The sequence below is a fragment of the Triturus cristatus genome, chromosome 1_2, assembly GCF_964204655.1.
Source record: "Triturus cristatus chromosome 1_2, aTriCri1.1, whole genome shotgun sequence".
NCBI classification, from domain to species: Eukaryota; Metazoa; Chordata; class Amphibia; order Caudata; family Salamandridae; genus Triturus; species Triturus cristatus.
The window spans coordinates 860,653,356-860,677,533 of NC_140580.1; the positions used below are offsets into that span (position 1 = coordinate 860,653,356).

The 24,178-nt window shown below is 46.4% G+C and overlaps 1 protein-coding gene across 1 annotated transcript in view; it reads left to right on the forward strand.

The window, feature by feature from the left end:
• The window catches only part of HTR6 (5-hydroxytryptamine receptor 6), a 191,610-nt gene that overhangs the window by 163,641 nt on the left and 3,791 nt on the right, over nt 1–24,178 (forward strand). Inside the window, exon 2 of the mRNA XM_085609100.1 lies at nt 17,489–17,641. Coding sequence (XP_085465226.1) covers nt 17,489–17,641 — 153 coding nt within the window. The remainder of the gene's footprint in view (nt 1–17,488; nt 17,642–24,178) is intronic.

The following is a 24,178-nucleotide window of genomic DNA, read 5'->3' on the forward strand; positions in this document are numbered from 1 at the left end:
GAGCAATACCAATAGCTCTAACTTTGACAATGCCGAGACCATTGCATTGTAAATGCTTGTTCTGCCTTTCACTCTCTTATTGTTGGTCAAAGCCACTGGCACCAATTCATCACTCCGTGGCCCTCAGCAAGGCGGCCTATGATTCCCTATTCTAACACCTGTTAGGCATACCTACCTTACGGTACACCCGATTCAGGCACGAGACTCCCGATTTTCCAAGCTAAAAATGGGTTTATTTTAGCACCCTCCTGCAGGGCCGGACTGGCCGTAGCGGGCACCTCACCCCTGTAACAAAATCGTCGGATACTGGCCCTAGCAAACAGCTCGGCCGCACACACCCTTGTCCACCAGGGGGGGCCAGGGCAGGTTTTGGTTCTCAGTCCGGCCCAGCCCTCCTGCCTAGGGTGACCAACCATCCGTAAATTTCACGGACAGTCCGTCATTTCGGCCGTCTGTCCATTGTCCGTGAAGGATTCTTTAACGGACGCCATTTGTCCGTAATTTTAACCGGGCACTGGTCGCACCACCCTAAAGCCGGCACAGCTTTCACCCACCTCCCTTCTTGCCTCCGATGCTGTTGAGGTCGGGTGTAACAGCTTCCGATGCAGTACCAAAGCTCAGATACCCAGCAGCGGGATGGCAACCCTCACACCTTCCGCCCTTGACGAGCTGTTAAGAGCTGTTTGAAGCTGACTGAGAGGGAGGGGCTGCAGCTTCAGGAGCAGGGGCATCTATTCAGATGCAAACAGCCCTGAATGCATCATGTCTCTGCAATTTAGAGGGGCCTCACACATTCCCTTTCTGCCCAGGACCCCAAAAATCGTAGAACCGGCCCTGATTACACCGAGGCAGCACGTGGTTCTCTTCACAGAGCTTAATTACTGTTACTAAATTGTAAGCAAACCTCGGTTCTTCGAACATGCAGTCTATAATGTAATAAAATGAAGAAATGGCACAATCGCACCCACACTGATTAACAAAGTATGGAGGACAGTCAGTTAAATCAGTTCTCTTGGAGTATCTCATTTAAGTACTGTACATCACAGTGGGGGATGGCAAAGCTAACACATTTGAGAAAGAGAGCCTGTCGTCTCGTTGTCTTGCCCAGGACGGGGTGAGGAGCCCTACCCCACCCTGGAAGAGACCAAGATGATACTAGAATACTGCATGCCCACCCCTGTGTCCACCCTGGCGGATCCTGTTCCCCCTCTTGTATGGCTCCTGCCCCCCCCAATGATGGCTTCTGTCCCCTCCCCCCCACCCCCACCTGTGAGGGCTCCTGTCCCCCCCCTGTGGTGGATCCTGTCTCTGCCCTGGGCGGCTTCTGTCCCAGTCCTGGAATGACTCCTGCAGCGAGGGTGAAGTTCTTGATGGGCCTCTTCTCAAAAAGGCTCAGCTCAAAATTAATATGAAAAGGTGAGCAAGTGAGTAAGTGAAGGGATGGGTGGATGGCTGGATGAGTTAGTGATGGCTCCTGTCCCCCCCCCCTGTGGTGGATCCTGTCTCTGCCCTGGGCGGCTTCTGTCCCAGTCCTGGAATGACTCCTGCAGCGAGGGTGAAGTTCTGGATGGGCCTCTTCTCAAAAAGGGTCAGCTCAAAATTAATATGAAAAGGTGAGCGAGTGAGTAAGTGAAGGGATGGGTGGGTGGCTGGATGAATTAGTGAAAGGGTGAATGGATGAATAAAAGATTGAATAAATGGATAATGAGAGAGGATGGATGTAGGAGAGTAGGATCTGCACTTATGTTGCCACTTTTTTTTCTGATGTATACACTGGTTTCTGGCTATAGTCTGGCTGGGTCCCTGCTAATCAGGGCCCCAGTCTCTCTGTTCTCTCTAAACAACTTTGAGTGCATACTAGATGCACTAGTGATTGGATACTGTGATACCTTATGAGCCCCTTGTATATGGTACCCTAGGTACCAAGGGCATAGGTACTTCATAGGCCTACCAGGGGCTGAAGCATGTATTATGCCACCCTTGGGAAGCAGACTAAATCTGAAACCACAGGCCTGCTGCTGCAGCCTGGGTGAGGTAGTGTTAGCACTCCTCACTGAGGTATAGGTTTCTATATCTCATCATACACACACATATAAACCTATCAGTCACCCCTAAGCAGGCCCTATCAATCCTGAGGGCAGGGTGCTTGGTTTACAATGTGAGGGGTTGCCTCTGCCTGAGCAGGGCCCCTCTGCAGCTGGCAGAGTCTATTCTCTGTGGCTGTTTGTGGATGTGGTTAAACCATATACTCTTAAGTGCATTATAAATGCTAACTTTGGAATGACTCCATCAAAACATGTTGTGTTTGGTGTCAAACAACTTGGAATCGTACCCCCACATCAGTCCATGATGTGAGGGCATGATCCCACCCTTCTAGAGGGGACGACATGTGCCTACTGTGGTAACACAGTAGAAATCTGAAAGAGCCCTGGCATCACAAAATGGATGCCACCAGCACAGACACTGGGCTGCCCTCCTGCTGCTGACTGAAACTCGCAGTGGAGGAGGCCCAACAATAGGCATCCTGTCACAGGGAGGTGTCACCACCTTCCAGACAGGATTTAGTGTATTGGGGCTGGGTGGGATGCTTTGAAGTCCTGCACTGTGGGAGCAGTAGGCTCCTCTGTGCATATGCCAGTTCGGTTTAGGGGATACCTGTCCCTGCTCTGGTGCGAGACTGGACAAAGGGAAGTGGGTGTAACCACCCCCTACCCTGACCCTCCCAGAGGAGTGGTCATAGAGCTAGTCCCTCCCCTATCTTCAGTATAAGATAGGAAACCTTGCCATTGCAAAGTAGATAACCCTGGACAACGCTTTACAAGAAGAATCCTGGTCCTTCGACGTTCCACTACCTTTGGAAGACGGAAGAATCTCCCTTGGAGTCAAGGAGTGACTCCCCTGCTTGGCAGGCACCAAAACTTGAATCAACGGTCTTAAACTTTCCCGCTCCCGCCGGAGTCCGAAGTCCCTGCAGCCCCAAAAATGGATTTCCTGACTTCTTGATTTTTGTCCATTGTGAGTCCCCAGCAAATCTGAGGCGAGTGGACCCCACGAGTGATGAGGAACTGCAATACCTGGGAACCGTGCACTATTGTCGAGTGCAACCCCTTCACGACATTCTACGAACTTGTGCCTTGGAACATTTGTGGCCCAAGCCTCCAGCAGGTTGTGCAGCGAAAATCAGATGCCTACCCCATCCCGAGTGACCGTGGGCTCCTGTGAAGCATTTCCTCAAGAGGCGTCTTCGTGATCCCTTGCCCATTGGCTGGTGGGTCCCCCGAAGACTTTCTGAACAAACCAAAGAGCTCCCCTGGTTGCTCCAGGTCTGCCCTCACGTACCCTTGCTGGGTGAGTCCCTCAGACCTTGCTGGTCTGCACCATTGACTAAATTCACTTTCCACAAGACTTGCTGTTGCCAAGGCTTGTTGGCTCCAATCCGGTTGCCGACACCGCAGTCAGCTGCAGACGTCGTGGGACACTCCGAATCCAGCTGCTGGTCATCGTCGATCTCTCCTGGACCTCGTGAGCGAAGAGTCAAAACACCCTTGATCACCTGAAATCACCCGACATCCGTGGGCATCCATCTTCCTGGCCCCGGGTCACTGGCAAGTGACTGTGAACACTGTCCCTTCAATTTTCAGGTCTTCTACATCTTGAATCCACCCTTGGATTCCACTGCACACTTCTTCAGTCTTCGCAAGCAGCAAATCTTCTTTGGTCTCCATAGAAAACAGCGACGCGACCTGACACCAAAAGACACCTATGCACCCGGCTTCCCTGGGTGAGGTAACTCGTGCACTCCAGTGCCCTAGTGTGTGTTGGCCCTCGAATTACTTACCTTGTAAGTGGCTTGCTTGTAGACTTCCTCGAAGTACCCTAAAACTTTAAAAATCAAACCGCGACTTGCTCCATTGTAATCAATAGGGAACCCGCGGCTGTGTTCTCATACTGCATGCGTCTCCCGTGGGTCTGTTACTTACCTGCTTTTACTGCATTAGTGAAGCCCCAGCGATTCTACAGGCCCTAGGCCTTGTCATTCTGCAAGTCAACTTTCCTAAACCTCTTTTTTAGTATTATGGTCTGGTACGCCCCTAGGGCCCCAGCCATATTTGTGCTTAACTTATTGTGAAACGTTGATATTTGAATGTGTTCCTGGCTTCTAATCTCATAAAGAGATTAGTAGAGTGTGTCTAGAAATAAATACATATATATTTGATATATCAAGTCAAGTCAAGAAAGCTTTATTCGACGATTGTCATAAAAGCATAAATATACCATACATTTACAAGATAATACATTTTAAGATATTTTAAGATGATTTAAAACAATAAATAAATAGAGATATTTACAGAATGATTGAGCAATTCACGGAGAGGAAAATTAATCAAGACAACATTTTGCTCCTAATCACCCATGCCCTGCCGAGGAACTTTGCAACAGATATATAAACAAATGAAGTTTCAGCAGATCGTAAAATACGAACTGCCACCTTGGTATTCCTGGTACCCAGGGTCCGGCACATTGGTTTAAGCCAGGTCTGTCGAGGGATTATATAAGAAGGGCATTGGAACAAAAAGTGATTAACAGATTCAATAGATGCAGTACAACCAGGACAATTGAGTACATTTTCTGTGGACCATCTAGATGTAAACTCTCTTACTGGGAGACTGCCAACTCTGAACTGAAAATAAAGCTTTCTGTCCAAAGGACTGGTTATATCATCCCAAAAGGGTGCCAAGGAAATGGTGTCCTTAAAGTCCAAGAAGATGCCTGATAGTGAAAGCGGTGCTGTCGATCTGAAAACTCTGGATGCTACCATTTCCCAGTACAAAGCCTTCAGGACTTGTTTGGTGGGGAAACAAGCATTTTGAGGATCATCCCACAGGTTTTTTAGGCCCAGGTCCCGAAGCGACTCATAGATCCTACGGAGCCACTTGACCTTTCGGCAAATGTCCAGTTTGATAATGTCCATGAGGCCAAGAGCAAAAAGCCTAAGTTCGGGGGTGACCCATAAACGCCGCCAGTATAGAATAGGGCGGAAAGAGGCAATTAATGCTATCGGTCTCATACCAAGGTCATAGAATAGGGGACAAAGGGGAGTACTCTGAGATAGACTAGTTAAATTTCGAAGGAAATTATTTTCAGAGGTAGATAACTTATGTACATTTTCAAAACCCCACAGTTCAACTCCATAAAGTGCAGCTCCAACCACTTTGGCATCATACACCCGAAGTGCAGGATCAATGGGTTTGGTCAGAGATTTGGCATGTTCTTTGCTTAGAGCACCAGAGAGTTGGGAGTGCTTAAGAGATGCCAAATTAACCTGCTTTTTCCAACTCAAATCATGCTGGATACAAATGCCCAGATAAGTAAAATCTTGGACCTGGTCCAGTAACAAACTATTCATAAATATCTTACATTTAAAAGATTTTGGTTGATTAAAAGACATGAATTTAGATTTTAAAACATTAATTTCAAGCCCACGGGCTAAACAGAACTCCTCGAACAATCCTAAGGACCTCTGTAGGCCACTCGGGGTTTTTGAAATTATAAGGCAATCGTCGGCAAACATTAAAATAGGAATTTTCGCACCTACCAGAGAAGGGGCATCCACTTTCGCATCTATTAATAGTTTTGCTACGTCATTGATATACAAGGAAAATAAGGTTGGTGCGAGGACGCAGCCCTGCCTGACCCCCTTTTGAATAGGGAACTGCCTGGTCACTTGTCCAACACCACCCCATCTAATCTGCGCAAAATTGTCTAGATGGAGTCTAGCAATTAGAGAAACTAGAACAGCTGGCATCCCCAGGTTGTCTAGGACAGCCCATAGGGTATTCCGAGGGACTAGATCAAAGGCTGCCCTAAGATCAATAAAAGCGGCATATAGGCTGCCTCCCCCCAGGTAAACCACCTTCCAATAGAGCATAGCAAAATGCAGCACCTGATCGATGGTGCTTATTCTTGCTCTAAAGCCGGCTTGTAGATGGGAAAGGATTGCATTGTCTAGGGCCCAATCCAACACTTTGTTCAGGATCAACCTGCCTAAGATCTTTTGTGTGGTATCAATCAGGCTGATAGGACGGTAGTTAGCAGGGAGAGACTTGTCCCCCTTCTTGAACACTGGAATAATTTCTGCTCCCTTCCAGGACGTCGGAATCGGAGCACCTCTAGCAATCAAATTGGCTAAAATTAAAATGTAGTTACCCCATGACTCACTTTTACAGAAGAAAATATCAACAGGAACTCCATCCATCCCAGGAGCCCTCCCAGGAACCAATGACTTGAGGGCAATAACAACATCACCCAGGGTAAAGGCATCTTCATTGTAAAAAGTATATTGATAATTTGAAGATGGGCACGTGTTTTCGTCAATGGCATATAAAGATTCAAAATGCTTAACCCAATCATCTTGTGACACCCAATTTTGTGGTTTATCAGGGTTACCTCCAGCCCCCCATTTAAAAACTGACCAGAATCGTCTCATGTCTTTATGGGCACCTGCTTCCCTAAGTTCCTGCCATCTTTGGAGGTCCCACGCTCTCTTGGCTTTAAAGATAGCTTGCTTATATGCATATCTAGCGGGACGAACCAAAGAGATGTCACCAGATTTCAGTGCGGAGCCCAAATTAGCACGAGCTTCTCTACAATCGGTAGAATACCAACGTAGTGGGGAGTCGTCATTGGGTTTAGTTTTTTTAATGGGTCTTACAAAGATATCTTTAAGTTCTGAGAAGAAGGTTTCATGGATCGAAGTTCCCAGATTACAATAAGATGCCAAGGGGCACTGGTTAAGTACGGCCCCCATATCCTGAATGGCAAGCACTAATCTATTAAAAATATGAATAAGACATTCTTGACTTTGAGCAACCTTTGCCCACTTTACATGACGCATATCATTAGAAATAACTACGTCTTGATGGAGCTGAAGAGAAAAATTACTATGGGCAATGGGAGTCACCCAAAACGAGGTAGTTAGAGAGAGAGGGTTGTGATCACTCTCCAATCTGGCTATTACTTCCATGCCCTTCAGGGATTCCCATAGATCTAAAGATAATAGGATGTAATCTATCCTGCTTGTACGGGAACCACTCTTAAAGGTGATTGATCCAGATTTATCCTGTTCAGTCCTGCCATTAGTTGCACGAAGCCCCTTGCTAAAACAAAGGGCGTTGATCTGGATTGCCAGTTCAGACCAACGAGTGACAGGTTCAAGATCTAAGCATGGGACACCCCATAAGCCATCCTCAGCCTCCATGATACTCCAATCAATACCAGAAAGGGGTTCAAAGGTTACATTAAAATCACCACCTATGATTACATAGGAGTGGTGGGAGTGGAGAAGCAAGAGTTCCTCCAAACGAGCAATAATATCAGATTTCTTGCCCCCAGTACTTCTAGCATAGACATTGTAGATATCCAGCGATTTACCGTTACTAAGCTTAAGCTTAAGTAGCTGGATATCTGGGTGAGAGGTGGGGAGCTCCTTAACAATAATACCTAGATCCTGTCTAATTCAGGTGGTTAGACCACCTGAGGGACGCCCCTTTTTGCCCTTTACGGCCAAAACATTAAAATTCAAAAAACCCGCTACAAACTGAGCCTCCAGTAGCCAGGTCTCTTGGAATAAACAGATGTCATAAGAATTAATAAATCGTACCCAGTTAGGATCATTCAACTTAGATTTCAGTCCTGCGATATTCCAGGACAGGAGTGTACCATGCTCAGGGAGGGTTACACTATCTTCTTGGATAAATTCCGGAATATCATTCAGTGGAGTGATCCCTATCGGGTCTACAGAGAAACATTGCTTATCCATACTACCCAAGTTACCAATGTTAGGGACTTTATTAGTCTCTGGGATGCTGTTCAGTGAAGTAATCCTGACAGGATCTATAGAAGCATATTGTTTATCCATACTAGCCAGAGTACCGATGTTAAGGACTTTGTTAGGCAAAAAAGAAGAAACAGGGGAAACCACTAGCCTAACTTCTTTACAAAGTCAATCATTTAAATCTAGGCAGGACTCTCCCAAGGACTGAGGCCAAACACCACCTGAGCTGGAAGATTGAATAGGGGAAGACTTGATTTGGATTGTAGAATAGTCAGGAGGACAACTTCTGAACTCCAGATTGATAAGATTATCTGCTATGGTGGGATCATAAAAAGTGACCTCTATAAGGTCCATCATATTACCATTCTGAGAAATCCTTCTAACTCCCTCTATGTCAGCTCTGATTACAGAGCAGCAACCCCTTACATGCCTGAGCCAATGTATGACCTTGTTAGTCAGAGATTCACTGGTTTCAAAATGGGACCCAGAGGACAATCTTGGGACATTTACCATAAGGACCTTTCGTGGATGAAAAATACGACTGTATGGCCCACGTGTTTGGGTTTGTCGGTAAGGATTACCTCTAGGAGTGATTCCAGTTCTCTCATTAATAAGGGAAGGTCTTCCAGCACGTGATAATACCTGAGGCATACCAGGAGAGGCTCTGGTAGGATGTCTAACCAAGGGTGGGGTGCAAGCAACGGCAAAGTTATCCCTTGATTGTGCTAGGAGACGAGACTGAATATTCACGGGGTGAGCAACATGGGGCAGAATCTTAGCATTAACATTAGATGTTACTGGTGGCCCTTCAGGCACCTCTACGGGGGCCTTTACCAAACCCCTCTCCGAGTTAACAGAGTTTAGTTTAGAATGAATATCAGTAACCATCTTAGATTCACCCAACTTCATAACAGTAGTTGATAGTATATCAATCTTAAATTGCATAGTCTCAATCAAGGAGTGCAAGTTTTTCACTAGAACCAACAAAGATTTTATATCATGTTTGCAGGATTCAGTCCCTATAAATCCCTCGGGTAGGTTAATGGTAGAGCTATCTTGAGATAGAAGAGGACCTATATTTGTATCCAAACGTGCAGGAGAAAGCAGAGCTGGACAACTAGCATCAGTATCAACATCGCTCAGAATGGAAAACCTGTTGCTACATGCAATACCCGGGGGACCGTTGCAATCAGAAGGGGATTTACCAGAGTGAACTTGGCTCGCAACCGTTATTACTGTGGGGGTGATAGGGACCAAAGCTTCGCCCCTTACCCCATTTGTTTGTTCCTCCCCACCCTTTTTCGAGAGGAACATATCCGGAACTGTAACAACACCTTTGGTAGACACATTTCTATAACCAATAGCCGGCAAAGGGGTGGCATTAAGTATTTCCCCGCATTCATCGACTATAACCTCAATGCGGTCCATTACACAGTTACTGGCTGCATGTTGGCGAGCTTTCTTAGATCTAGACTTCCTTATCTTAGAATTCACAGGCAGGGAACGTGAAGAGTCAGATTCTCCCTCGGGAGTTTTCCTTTTACCCATGTCTGGAAGAAATGATGACAGGTATACGGACCTTGGCGAATCGGGAACACGTTGTCAAGGACCGGGCCGACCCGACCCAGTTCGTCCCCGGACGGCCACAGACGGCCCGCCCTCTGCCCGGGCTCAGCCCGGCGCCGCCCGCGCGCGTCCCGCGACGCGGAGGGAGCCTCGCTCTAAGTAGCGCCTCCGGGCGCGATGTCCGGCGGATGTGGGCGTGGCGGGGAGGGATGCTGGGTCCTGTAGTTTCTCTCCCGACTGCAGCCTCGAGTGGTAGGAGGCGGCGGGGAGAGCTGGCGACCAGGAAATTATGCGGGCTGCTGTCGTGAGCCCAGGTAGGAGCAACGCTGAGACTCTGAGATGACCCCCAGCTCCACCGAGGGAGCCTCGCTCTAAGTAGCGCCTCCGGGCGCGATGTCCGGCGGATGTGGGCGTGGCGGGGAGGGATGCTGGGTCCTGTAGTTTCTCTCCCGACTGCAGCCTCGAGTGGTAGGAGGCGGCGGGGAGAGCTGGCGACCAGGAAATTATGCGGGCTGCTGTCGTGAGCCCAGGTAGGAGCAACGCTGAGACTCTGAGATGACCCCCCATATATACCTGTGCGGTGTCCTTTCATTTGGTAATTCAAGGGATTATAAGGTAAAACAAGCTGCTTTACATTCCTCAGAGACTTAGCCTGAAGGCTGCTCTCCACAGCTACCACTAGGATAGCTTTCTTTAAAAGGTTGTCTTAAACCTATCTACCATAAGAGTCAAATTGGACTGGTGCAAGGTGGCCACTATAATTAGTGACCAGCATATGCCAGGCCAACTTATCACAATGGATGGATTGATGAGTGAGTGGAAGGATGGATGAGAGAAAAGGTAAATAGCTGGATGTATGGGTGGAAGGGTAGCTGGATGGGTAAAATAGTGGATGGATGAGTAAAAGGATGGATGAGTGAAAAGGTGGATGAGTGAAAAGGTGGATGAGTGAAAAGGTGGATGATGAGTGAGTGGGTGGATGGATGAGTAAAATGATGGATGTATTGATGAATTGATAAGTGCAAGGGTGAATGGATGGACGGATGAGTGAAAGGGTGGATGTAAGGATGGATGAGAGTGAAAGGGAGGGTAGGTGGACAAAAGGATGAATAGATGAGTGAAGGAGTGAAAGGATAAATGGATGAGAGAAAGGATGGATGAGTGATGGGGTCAATGGATGGATTCATTAGTGGATGAGTAGATGGATGAGTAGATGGATGGGTGGGTGGAAGGAAGGATGGCTAAGTGAAAGGGTCGAAGGAGAGAGAAAGGGAGGATGGATGGATGGCTGAAAGGGTGGATGGGTGGAAGGATGAGTGACTGGGTGGATGGATGAGTAAGTGAAAGAATGGCTGGATGGCTGAAAGGGTAAATGGCTGGATGGATGAGTGAATGGATGGATGGGTAGAAGAGTGGATGGATGAGTGTACAGATGGATAGGGTGAAAGGGTGGATGGATGGATAATGGATGGATGAGTGAAATGATCGATGGAAGTATATATGATGGATAGATTTGCAAATGGCTGAATATGTTTGGATATGGCTGGGCTTACTTATATACTATTGCGCGACCTCCTCTGATGTGTCTGTAAAACTTACCTATTGTCCTGAACTTTTGTCCTGAATTTTGACCTCCTGTTCTGAATTTGTCTCCTGAATTTTGACCCTTTGTCCTGAATTTTTACACTCACTGTCCTGAATTTGCACCAGTGCCAGTTGGTCACCCTACTCCTGCCTAAAGAATAAATGCCTTTGCTTTAATATATGTAAATGAGGAAAATGAAGTACCCCGACGTATTTTTCAAAATCTTCCTTTTTTGCAGTTTCATAATGTTGGCATGAATGAGAGGGGCCGACGGGACTAGGCCGTCATATCTCGGGACTCTCAGCACAAGCGGCTCTGGCCGCGCGCCACCCGGAAGGAGCGGGTTGTGTTCTCTCCGCCTGTGGCTGGGCACGTACAGTCTGCATCGACATCTAGCCCTCTCATTATCTGTCTTCCCCAGCTGTCGTGCATAAAGATATCCGATATTCTGAGCAGTGCAGCTCGCGAATGTTCCATTACATGGATTTAGGGCCCTTTTTCCACACAAAAGAAGTAACAAATGGTGCCGGTTTGCCAGGGTCATTGCTTCACGCTTCTGTGGGCATCAATCTCCCTCGCAAATTAACTTGTAAGTATTTATTTAGCTAAAATCAATTTGAGTATTGATCGACACCAAGGGAGCTCCCTTAGAATACTGATAGCTCCCACTCTGTTAGACTTAAATTAGTGGTGTTTTGAGTGGGCGGGAAGCCGGCTTTGCGCGTGGCTATCAGGAGATACATGGTACACAAGCACTGGCAAAGCAAACAGGTCTGACATTGCCCGCCAGCCTTTTGGGTTTGTCAATGGTTGTTTGGTTCGTGATGCGTTTGGCAAACTTTATTGTTGGGGAAGCTCTTGGGGCCTCATCAAATTACACCCCCAAAAAAATTTGGCTAAATGTTAAAATATTTTTGGGGTCTCAAAAACACACATTGCCAAAGTAGTCCTTGGCACTTAAGGGAAACACTCTGTATGTGGATGTGCTCCGTGTGGAATGGGAGCAGATTGTCACTTACACAAAAGTTAGCTAAAAATGTGTAAGTTACATGCCTCCATTCACAGACTAAAGCTATTGGATTACTCCTATGTTGGTGGGTGACATCCCTTCCTAAACCACACTTCCACTTTCCTAATCCCATCCCCTTTATGAGTGAGTCTGCCCTTCTCTCCCTACCACACGCATGCATCCCTCCCACGTTTACTTCTAAAACTTATACTTAAGTGTGCTCAGACTCCACAGTCAGGGTGGAGAACATTGCACACATATGTATAGGTAAAACTTACATTTTGGAGTACGTTTTGTAGCACTGCAAAAAAATACTACAAAGAGGAGTCATATATATAGGGATTGAAGAGAAGTAAAACCCAAGTTACCTTCAAAAAGGTATCACATGGCAATAGACACTATAGGGCATATTTACAAGGAGTTAACGCCACCAGAACGTCACTTTTTGCGACGTTGTGGTGGCATTAACTCCTTCGCCTTACTTAATAGGCGGCGTTAAGCCACTTAACATGGCTTAATGCCGCTTTGTAAATAATGCCCTTATTCACACAGCACTTAGCGAGAAAGGGGCATGCAATGGGTGTTCCACTGGGCATTCTGCTGCAATAGAAAAAGAAAAAGACACACAATTGATGGACGAAATGCAGAACAAATCAAAACATTCGCCCCCCCGTCAAGAGATCTTCGTTAAATCCATCATTCTTTTGCTCACCATGCCACCCCAGGTTAGACCTGGCCATATGCAAATCAGTCTTGACCCTGTGCCTCATGGGAACAGTCCAGCCCGAACTGCCAAGCCAGGTCCTCCCTGGCCCGGAAACAAGCATCCTAGGACTGGTTTCAGTGTTTCAACCCTCATCAGCCAGGATAGCTTGATTCCAGTGGCACAGTGAGCCCGGAACCCACGTCTGGGCATACTCGGCGCACTTAGGGCGAGAAAGCAAAAGACAAACACATTCTGCTGCAATACCCATTGATTTTTAACACTGCTCCATATTTACAAAGTATGGGGGAAATGTCAAAAATAAGATCAGGAAATACCTGGTCTTAAACAGGCGATACGAGGAGAAATGTTTTATTTCTCCTCGTATATTTCTTTTTCATTTTTTTTTTTCTTAGAGCAAATCGCCTGTAAGCAGTGTTTGAAATGGAAAAATAGAATTGCAGGCACTCTGTACCAGGGTACTTGCTGGTTTCTGAGAAGTGCCGGTACTCTCGAATTAAAAGTATTAGGTCTCTCTTGAAAAGTGCCAGTACTCTCCCTCTCAAAATAAAAAAGTGCCGGTACTCAGTACCAGACAGTAACGGCCCATTTAAAGCACTGCCTGTAAAGATCCTTTATGTGCAGCACAGGCACCCTAGCAAAATAGTGCTAAGGTACCTACACTGGCACTAGGCAGCTTTTTTAGTGCCAGCGTTAAGGGAAATGCAGGGGGGCACCGTATTTTTGTAAATACGGCTCATCCCTGCATTTCACAACTGTCGGAGCGCGGCGAGACTACCGCGCTCCACCAGTTTATTGTAACTATGTCTCTATGTATTCTAAACAAGGCTGAATGGACATCTGCCACTTTTTGGCTCATGGTCTGCATCTGCAAAACTCCAAGGGCCTTATTATGAGTTCGCAGTGCAGAAGCGGGACTGCCCTGCTCCCATGCAGCCACATCCATGTTTGAAATGCCTGCCAGATTAGGAGTTATCTCCTGCCTGGCGGGCGTTTTTTTGGCATTTCTAGGGCAGTGCCTATGAAATAGGTACCGCAATGGGATTTTCAAAATCAGTACCTGCATGGCATGGACTGCTGCAGTCCATGTCATGCAGGTACTGGTGTACGTGCGCACAGGGGGGCACATGCTGTGCCCCCCTGTGTGCATCCACACTGATCAGAGGCACAAGGGGACCATGTAGGCAGGGATATCTTAAGGATTTTCGGCGTCCTGGGCCAAATGTATTTTGGGGCCCCTCTTCAGAACAGCTTTGAATTAATAACCCAGTTTCAGCTCTTTCCTGCCCTCTTTGACCAGGTCGCTGACAGTGAACAGGCACTCTGGTCCAAATTCTAAATGTGTTTACATCTAATTTTCAGGGATAGTGATGTGTTTTCTATATTGTATATTGTATATTGCAGCAACTCACTAATATTACTGCAAATAATCTCTGTGACACCCTCCCATTTCTCATATATCAGTTCCTGTTTCAAACTTTTTAATGGATGAGCATGAAACATAAATGTATTTCTCTGACAAACATCTGTAATAGACTCACATATGACCCACATTAAAAAATAAATTCAAAGAAAACGTAATTTAAAACAATCTGTTTAAGAATTATTCAAGGTCATCATTGCAAGACTCTGAAGAGCAGAGAAGGCTCTATCAGGCCCCCCCCCCAAAATGCTGGGTCCCTGGGCCCACTTTGTCCAAGCCTTAAAACATATCTGCCTGTAGGTCCCCCTTTGTTTCCTCACCACCATGAGAAGTGTGGCTGTGAGGAAACTTGTAATATGCTTAGTGAGGCCGAGCAACTTGCGGCCTCAAGACTGCCGCACCACCACGGTTGCGGTGGTCCCACCGCCCTTGTCATAATGGGGCGGTCGGAAGACTGCCACTGTGCGCCCCCACAAGTCTGGCGGTCCATGCACTGCCAGATTTCTAATAAAAGCCCTAAATCAGTGTTCTGAAGAGCCACCAAGAATAGTTTAATATCTAGCAGGTATGAGGACAACAACAACACAACTACCTTCAGCCAGAGCAGGGACAACTATCAGTGAAGTTTTCATCTGTACATTCATGGTAGCTAAAATTACATTTGCAGTTATAGGAAATCTCAAGAATAACCCACAATATACTCTTGAAATATTTCGTTAAAAATACTACTTTAAAAAAACCATCGGTACTACAATATGTCATATGTAAACATACACACAATAAATAAATAAAAACGTTGTGGTGCGGGAAGGGAGTAAATGATAAGGATAGAATGGGAGGGTGAGTGTTTGAAGTTTGGGTTGTGGGTGGTGATAGTGTGTAAAGGGGGACCTAAATCAGTACCTGAGTGCAAGGCATCCTCTACCTTCCACCTTGTTGACATGATTACAGGACGCGTTGTTGTTGGTTAGAGTAAGGGGTGGATGTAATAACTTCATCAATTGTGCAGAAAGTAAGTCTCTTTTTCAAGCCGTTAAGCAGACACCCTCTTCCCCCACCTTCTCCTTGACAACTGCCACAAAACTCTTCAAACACCAACCTTATCATAGACTTCACAAAAGGAGCTCAATGTCAGTGCTCAGCACACGCCTCTCTTATAAAAAATAATGAAAATACAATTTTCTGATTTTTTTAATCATATAATATAATATAACTTTACTATGTAGTACAATCCAGTATTATGACCAACTATCCAAAATATATGCTAAATAAACAGAAAAAATTGTAACTGGGACTACTCCATGACATGATCCTTAAATCGTGATAGACCTACAACAGACTGACCAAACTTACTCGGGCCACCACTCTCCCCTTCACTTCTGCACACCTCCACTATAGGACTCATCTCACTGTCCTCTACTTACTTACTGTTCTCCACACACTCAGTAACTTCCCCCACCTCATCAACATCATTTTCCTCCAGCCACCCATAATGCTGCAACTCTTCCGACTGAACACTCAGTCTCTCAACATATTCACCTCTGCACGCCATCCTCCCCATATGTCTTACTTTGCCATTACTAAGCCTGGTTGAGTTATTCAACATTTCCTCCATGACTATTACATCAGAAAACTTATGCTCTTTTCTTTCAGACCCTCCTTGGGTATTTCACTCTCACTCAATGCTCCCACGTTAAGGCCACAACTTCCAAGTCATGTGTCTCATCATTGTGGTTTTGTAGGTCATTTAGGCCGTAAAAATATTTTCTCCAACTACCAGACAACTGCTCAATACGGCAATGGCAACCACTTAGGTTGTCTTATGTTTTAGGATCTCTTCCACGCTTAATGGCAAATAGGGAATATCCTGTCACCGTAGGAGTAGTGCGATAAGCCCATACCATTTTTCCCCCTGAAATCCAGTCTCTATTCCAGACTCACGCAAATTGCAAAGAACCTTTAATAACACTGTTGAACCTCTCAGCTTCACCGTTACCGCCAGGATGGTACACAGATGTGAAAACATTCTCTGTCCTTTTCTCGTTTAGACATATTTTCACACAGTCAACTTTAAATTGAGGCCCAATTTCAGTATTCATTCTCCTTAGCAGGCCTTGACATCTAGGAAATTTACCACAGACCCAGAATCAGTTTGAGTGACAAAGTCCACTTCAGACCATTTAGAAAAGTGATCGACCAAGACAAACACAAATCTGGAGCTCCCACGCTCCTCTACAACTGGTCTCATGATAACCCCACTGATAGTTTCCTGTAGAGCATCAGGACACTGCACACATATGTTACAATCATTTTCAAATTCAAAAAAGGTTATTAAAATATGATAAATAAAATAATAATTTTTTATATTTATATAATTTTTAAATATTACATTAAAATTATTTACATTTTAATGATTTTAAATAATTTAATTTCTTTTAAAAATATTTCCTAAGGGGTTCTATATTAAATCCTACTTCCATTATTTTCAAGGGGAGGGTGCTGCAGGATCAGTGAATGACCATGCGTGGGGCTAGACTTACTACTGTTCTGAGCTTGAGGACATTTTTGACTGTTTTGGATCCCTTTTTTGCTGTATTAACTTTAGAAGTGCCATTTGTGAATAGGAATGGGTTTACTCTTTTGTGGGTGGGTGTGCGCCCCTTCCTAAACCCCTCCCTAACCCTGCCATAACCTCTCCTTACTCCTGTGTTAACCCCTCCCATTTAGTAGTAAATAGTTCTAATTTCCCAGCCACTCCCTCTTGTCTCTCTCACATTTACTACTAAAAATGTACATTTATGTGTACGGAGACTCCTCAGTCAAGGCTGACAGCTTGCACAGAAAAAGATAGAAGTGGCAGAACCTCCTCGTGTACGTTTGTGAATAGTATTTTGTACTACGTTTATTAGAAGTATCTAAACATAGTAGACAATGCAGTTTGTGATTAGGCCCCAAGATGTTCAAAGCCAGATCTGCCGGTTTCAACAGATAGTTCCATTAGTGACGCCTAGGGACCAGAAAAAAGGGGGGCTATATACCTGAACCACAGTGCACCTTCTTTCCTTTCTTTTAAGTCATTAAAGAAATCCATGGCATGGCATGAGTAGTGTGGGCAATGGTAGATTCTCTATCCCTAGGGATAAATTCACTGAGGATTTCTTTCTTGCCATGAGATGCACTCTGCACTGAAGATGGAGACTGGCCTAGAGAGAAGGGGGTCTAGACCTTACTCACCAGATCTATTAGAGGCACTGTCAATCTCCAGATTTAAAGTCCACGTCTCCTTAGTTAGAATACCTGCTACCTACTTCTCCAAACCGTTGTAATGAGGTTATTGTTTTTGCCAGGTTCTTCGAGTCCAGAACACAGGGGGCTGCGAGAACAGGAGATATGTATCCAAGCACAGCAAGAAGGCTCTGAAAGCCAGCCTAACCCTCGGCATCCTACTGGGCATGTTCTTCGTCGCCTGGCTCCCCTTCTTCATAGCCAACGTAGCTCAGGTGAGTGCTCAAAGAAGGTATGTGACAATGCATAAAGAGACAGAAGAGGTAAACAATTCAAACACAACTAGAGCACCTCATAACTCAAGCTAATGGCGAGGCAGAGAAAGAGTGCATCATAAACTACTCTCTTTGTAGTACTCCTACAAACAGCTGCAGATATACTAGTGTTTGCAGTTCAGAAACAACCCTAGTAATGTGCATAGAAAATGGCACCAGACACAGGTTTCCTGGATTAATTTTGGGAAAATCATGTGGCATGTTGCCCATGTTCACTTTTCCCCAAAGCATAATGGTCCTTAGTGTAAACTTTCACAATTGTGAAAAATATCCCGATATGCAGATGAACATTTTTATCTTTTTTTTCTCCAGTGGGTTTGCTTACCCAGAGATAAACCCCCTTTTTTTTTTTTTTGCATATTTATATAGCGCGAACTCGACCGGAAGGTATTGGAGCGCTTTACATAGCACCGTATTTACATTACACATTCAGGCACGGGGAGATTAAGTGATTTGCCCAGAATAACAGGATGTGGACGCGACCTCGAGGCTCGAACCCTGGTTTCCTGCACCAGAGGCAGCAGCGCAGCCGACAGACCACAAGTTTGGAGGTGATCTGTTCCCTTTTCCACCCTGTAAGAGGAGTGACTCCAGCAGTTTGCTGAAGTACATCTAACGACAGAGGGCCAGATTGATCAAAGTTTTGCGTCGTTCTTGAGCCAAGCAAGGTAATGCAAGGACAACGCACAACTTAGGTGAGATTCACCAAGCCACGCAAGGTCACCTTGCGTGGCCCTTCGTGGCTTGATAAATGTGGAGTAACTCAAGGCAGTGCAAGTCGCTGCCTTACATTACTCTACATGGTGGGAGCGTTACATGGGTGTTCCCACGCATACACCCATGTATTCTGAAGCATTTCCAGATTTAGCAACACTAGTAGACCTCGGAATGCATCAGAATTGAACGCCTTTCCACCAGATATGCAACAAGGAGAAATATCTTAGTTTCTCGTCGTTGTTTCCTGTTTCTGAGTTTCTACGCACTATGCAGCACACTTAACAAGAGGAATATGCTTATAAGGATTGTTTTTGAGAAAGAAGGTGTCCCTTCCTGCACAAAAACAAATCTATCTTTAATGCAGGCATCCTGGGTCCATGGAGCAAAGGTGCCTGCATTGGCGCTAGGCTGCTAATTGTGTGTCAGAGGACAGGAATGCACCAAATCTTGATAGATGTGGCCAGGGCCAGACTGGCTGTAGCGGGCACCGGGCGGTTTCCCGGTGGGCTGCCAGGGTGGAGACCAGTTTTGGACCCCTGGGGGGCGTTTTTGTTACTGTGGGGCCGGTTTTGTAGCATAGCTGCAGTATTGGCCCCCTGCAATAACAGCGGCAGCGGTGAGACGGGGGTGGTGTTTCCAATTAGCACCCCCCGGGGGCCGGCCGAGCTGTTTGCTAGAGCCGTTTTTGGTCCCCAGTGCGGCCATGGATATGGCGCAGTCCTGTCCTCCTTCTTTCACGCCGCGCAGTACAGCAAGGTATCTTGCTGCAGTGCGCTGCATGAAAATGTGATAAATCTGGCTCGGAATCCTTAACTGGAACAGTCTATGTGAGACAGAAAGAGAGGGTAAAGGCAGTTTAACAACAAGGATAACATTGACTACTGAGCTGGGCCTTTAAAAGTTTCTCTTTTGCTCTAACCTTACAGATGGATCATCTATGAGGATGATGTCCTCCGAAGTTTGACTGGGGCTTGCTGAACAAATTGATAATTTCCATGGGAGTGGATGCTTTTCCAAGAACGGCCAATCTCTTTCAGATAACATAGCTACAGTCTGTGGCCTACAAATCCCAAATGATGACCCACTCAGATTTAAGAATACAGATAACAAAAAGTGTATTAAAATCATAGTGTTCTAGTGAGTTAGACTACCACCAGTTTGTAAGCCTGTGTGTGACAGTGATGTCAATTACTCAAAAAGAGTAGGTGCTTGGTGCTCGCTCGTAGTGCTTGGGCACTTCAAGGAATATGTAGAAGATATAATATATATGGTGACAATGGGATGTTTTGCGCCTGGAAATAGTTATGCCAAGAACTTGTGGGGAATCTGTGTATTATCTTTAGATAACTGATGATATTGGCACATGTCTGAGCTCGGTCGAGACCCAACTGTTGTTGTAACGTGTTAAAACCAATAGAAAGATTTTGACAAAAAAAAAAGAGTAGGTGCCTTGGATCTATGGAAAGGTGTCTACATATGGGCTGAAGCTCTAGAAGCAATGAACACAAATTTTCAGAGGATAAAAGGTAGATGTAAGCAAGCTATTATCTGGTATGATTATCTTAAACTGCATTTTTGGTCCCTTAGTGGGTTTGGCACATAATACCATCCACCTCTGAAAATAGATAAAGGGCGATTCAAGCACATCAGAGAAACGCCACAATTTGATGTTTGTCCCAGAAGTAGTATTTATTGACACACCTGTAAATCCATAATGGAACAGAGCATACAGATTACATTACCTGCTATCTTCATTGATTTAGTAATTGTTTCCATACAATAGTTTAAAAGAAAATAAATTATTCCTGTTGAAATATAAGTTCAAGATATGAGGCAATCAAACTGTGAGCATGGCAAAATGCAGTGCACAGTTCAAAAGGCAATGTCATGAATACACAAGCTGCCCTTCTCAATTTGCAAACAAGTGACCCGGAGCGTGTCCTGGTTTAAAAGGGCACATGTCAGGAAAGACTTCCAAGCACTGAGGAAGGAGGGAACAGAAGGATGTCTACTGGGAAGGGGACTTTTTCACCATGAGGCACATCATGAGGACAGCAACAGAGTACACACCCCTGTGAGACAGAACCACTCGTCAGGGCGGTCTGTTCAAGGGGAACGGCATGCCCCTTGCAGCGAAGCGATGATCGGTATGGACTGTACCCAAGGACCTGAACTAGAAAGGCGCCGACCATATCAGCGACTGCCCAACCCAGCTACCAGTCGAGCCCTCAAAGACTACATGTGGAGGCTCGGATGCACAGTCCATACCGACCATCAGGATACAAGACTCGCAAACTAACTTAGGGAGGGATATAGCTGACTATCCAGCCTCTAACTGGCTTTGTGGCCAAACTGTACACACCCCTGGATCAGACTCGGCCGGATGGATTAAATAAAGGAGATGTGGACTGCTCGAGGCCTCTCCCAGACGGGCTCTACTGTGTAAGCGTATGTCTTTAGCAGCTGGTGCCTTGGCTTGTATCCCAGAGTGTGAGCACATCTACAGTTTGGTAAGTCCACAAACGTAACAATTCAATAATCTAAAAATAGACCCAACGAAATTACAATTGCCAGAGATTAACTCTTCCCTTTTTTTTAAATATCATTTCCTACACTTAAGTTGGATAACAATTGTACCTTACAAAGTTGCCAGCCTACGATGTATTGAACCATTTGGAGAGATAAGACTTGAGTCTAAACTCCTGTGAGATATGGATCCCTACATGCTGAAATACAGTGGAAGCAAAAGACACACAGATGATGGATGGAATGTAGAGCAAATCAAACTAAACATTCACCCCAGTCAAGAGATCTGGGTTAACTCCATTGTTCTTTTGCTCACAATGCCACCCCAGTTTAGACCCGGCCATATGCAAATCAGTCTTGACCCTGTGCCTCATGGGAACAGTCCAGCCACGAACTGCCAAGTCCAGTCCTCCCTGGACCAGAAACAATCATCATGGGACTGGTTTCGGGGCATCACCCTCATCAACCAGGCTAGCTTGAATCCAGTGGCACAGTGAGCCCGGGACCCACGTTTGGGCATACCCGGTACACTCAGGGTGAAAAAGCAAAAGACACACAGATGATGGACGGAATGCAGAGCAAATCAAACATTCACCCCAGTCAAGAGATCTGGGTTAAATCCATCGTACTGTTGCTCACCATGCCACCCCAGATTAGACCCAGCCATATGCAAATCAGTCTTGTGATACCTCGAAACAGGTCCCAGGATGCTTGTTTTCGGTCCAGGGAATATATGGCTTGGCAGTTCGGGCTGGACTGTTCCCATGAGGAACAGGGTCAAGACTGATTTGCATATGGCTGGGTCTGAACTGGGGTGGCAAAGTGAGCTAAAGAACGATGATGGATTCAACCCAGATCTGTGACTGGGGGTGAGTGTCTGAAAAGTTTCAGCGCTCCATCCATCATCTCCTTGTGTTTGAAATACAGTGGAAGGTATGACCACAACACTTAAATACTCAGGAGAGCTCAAGCTTTGCAGATAAAGAAATGGCACATGCTTTACCAATGAGCGTGCTGACAGTTTACCTCTATATCTTCTTTTGTGTTAGAAGAAAAGGTTTTTCTAGTTGGCTGAGGTATGCACCTAAGCCTGGCAGAATCCACCACTGCAGTCAGGATCAGGGGATTACATGTCTAAAAAAACCCTACTCACCCCCTTGGTAGCTTGGCACGGCAGTCAGGCTTATCTCAGAAGCCACGTGTAAACGATTGGCATAATACAAACAGTAATACAGTGAAAACACTACAAAAGGACACCACAACAGTTTTAGAAAAATATCCACTATTTATCTGTGTAAAACAAGACCCAAAACAATAAAAATCCAACATACAGTAATCCAAATACAAATAAAAAAAGAATAGACTTTATATACAGCCCTTTGAAGTCGATAGCTCCTTTCGGGGATATCATGGTGTCCTGATCAAACAAATCCAATAGTTCTTGCCGGTTGCAGTATCGCGGCCAGCTGTCGGGGAGACTCGTAAAACAGTACGTTTGGAGATGCAGGGAGTCGGACCTTGTGGTAAGCTTTGGAGGAGTGGTTTCGGAAGTCGGTTCCATAGTCATCGTGCTCTTGAAGTCACACGCGTTACAGGATGAACTCTGTGAGTTTGAAGCCAGGAGCGTCAGCAGGAGTTGGGGTGCGGTGTGAAGCAGAGCGCTGCGACGTGCTGTGCCTTCAGGTCACGGTTTAGGCAACCACTCGGTGATGGTAGTCCAGCGGCATTGGTGAGACCAGGGCTGTAGTGAGCAGGGTCGGACTGGCTACCGGGCGTTTTGGTGTGCTGCCGAGCTGGGGCCTGATATCACTGCGGTGGGGGCTGATTTTGTTGATGGGGACCTGCATGTGCTCCTAAATAAACAAAGCAAAACGAATGGTTTTAAGCACACGCAGGTCCCCATCAACGAAATCAGCCCCCAGCTTGGCAGCACACCAAAACGCCTGGTACCCAGTGGTGAGAAGCAGGGCGGTGCTCATTGCAGTGCTGACAGGTCATGGTGCAGACAGCGGCGTTGCTGAGGCGCTGTCGTCGGTAGACCCAAGACTGCGGTGTGAGACAAGGCAATGCGATGTGCAGGGCCCACAGGTCTCAGTGCAGGCAGCAGTGTCTGTTGAAGAACTTGAGTCGATGGCCCTGGCGTCAGTGGGCTAAGGCTGCGGTGTGGGACGGGTCAGTGTGTCATGTAACTTACGAGCAGTGCCCCCAAACCACGGTGCAGGCCGCGGTGTTGATGTTAGTTTGGAGCGGCAGCGTTGGTGAGACCAGGGCTGCGGTGCAAAGCAGGACGGTGCTCAGTGCTCTCCACAATCGGTTTCCACAGATCATGGTGCAGGCAGCAGCGTCGGTGACGGCATCATCAGGGATACCAGGGCGTTGGGGTGAAGCGAGGCGGTGCCGAGTGCAGTGCCCACAGGTCACGGTGAAAGCATGGGTTGGTGGTGGCATCGGCAGCCGCGTCGGTGAGACCAGGGTTGCAGTGTGAAGTGCAGCGGGGCCCTCTGAGATGCCTTCAGGTCATGGAGCCAGCAGCGGCGCCATTGACGGTGTCTGGTTACCTTTTTCCACTGTGGCAGTTGAAACATCCAGTTCCAGAAGCCGGTACCCAGAAGATGTTGAAGTCTTTGATTTCCCTGAGACTTGCAACAGGAGGCAAGCTCTACATCAAGTCCTCGCAGATACTTAAGATGCAGAAAGCACAGCCCAGTTCTTTCCCTCCCCAAGACTGAAGCTGCAACTACAGGCCAACCCAACAAAGCCCAACAGCAAAGGGGTAGTACTCCTCCTGGCAGCTCTTCTTCCCGGCAGGTCCCTTAGTCCAGCAATAATCTAAAGTTCTGGGGTCAGGGCCCAATATTTAGACCACATTTTCCTTTGAAGGTGGTACAAACAAAGTTCCTCTGGCACACATAAACCAGCTCAGCCTGGCTCAGGCCAGGCTCACCACAGGAGTTGGAGACAACTTTGTGAGAGACAGCCACAGTCCATTCTGGTGCAAGCAACAACTCCTCCAACTACTCTAAAAGCAGCCAGGTCTGTTCAGCCTGGTTATGAGTCACCCAGGAAAGGGAGGACACACCTCAACCCCCCCCCCCCCCTTGTGTCTGTCTAGTGTGACTGCACAGCCCCAGCTCCCGTCACTCTAAACCCAGACGGGGAATACACTAATGGCAGAGGCACACAGGGGGGTTAAGCAAGAAAATACCCACTTTCTAAAAGTGGCATTTTCAAACA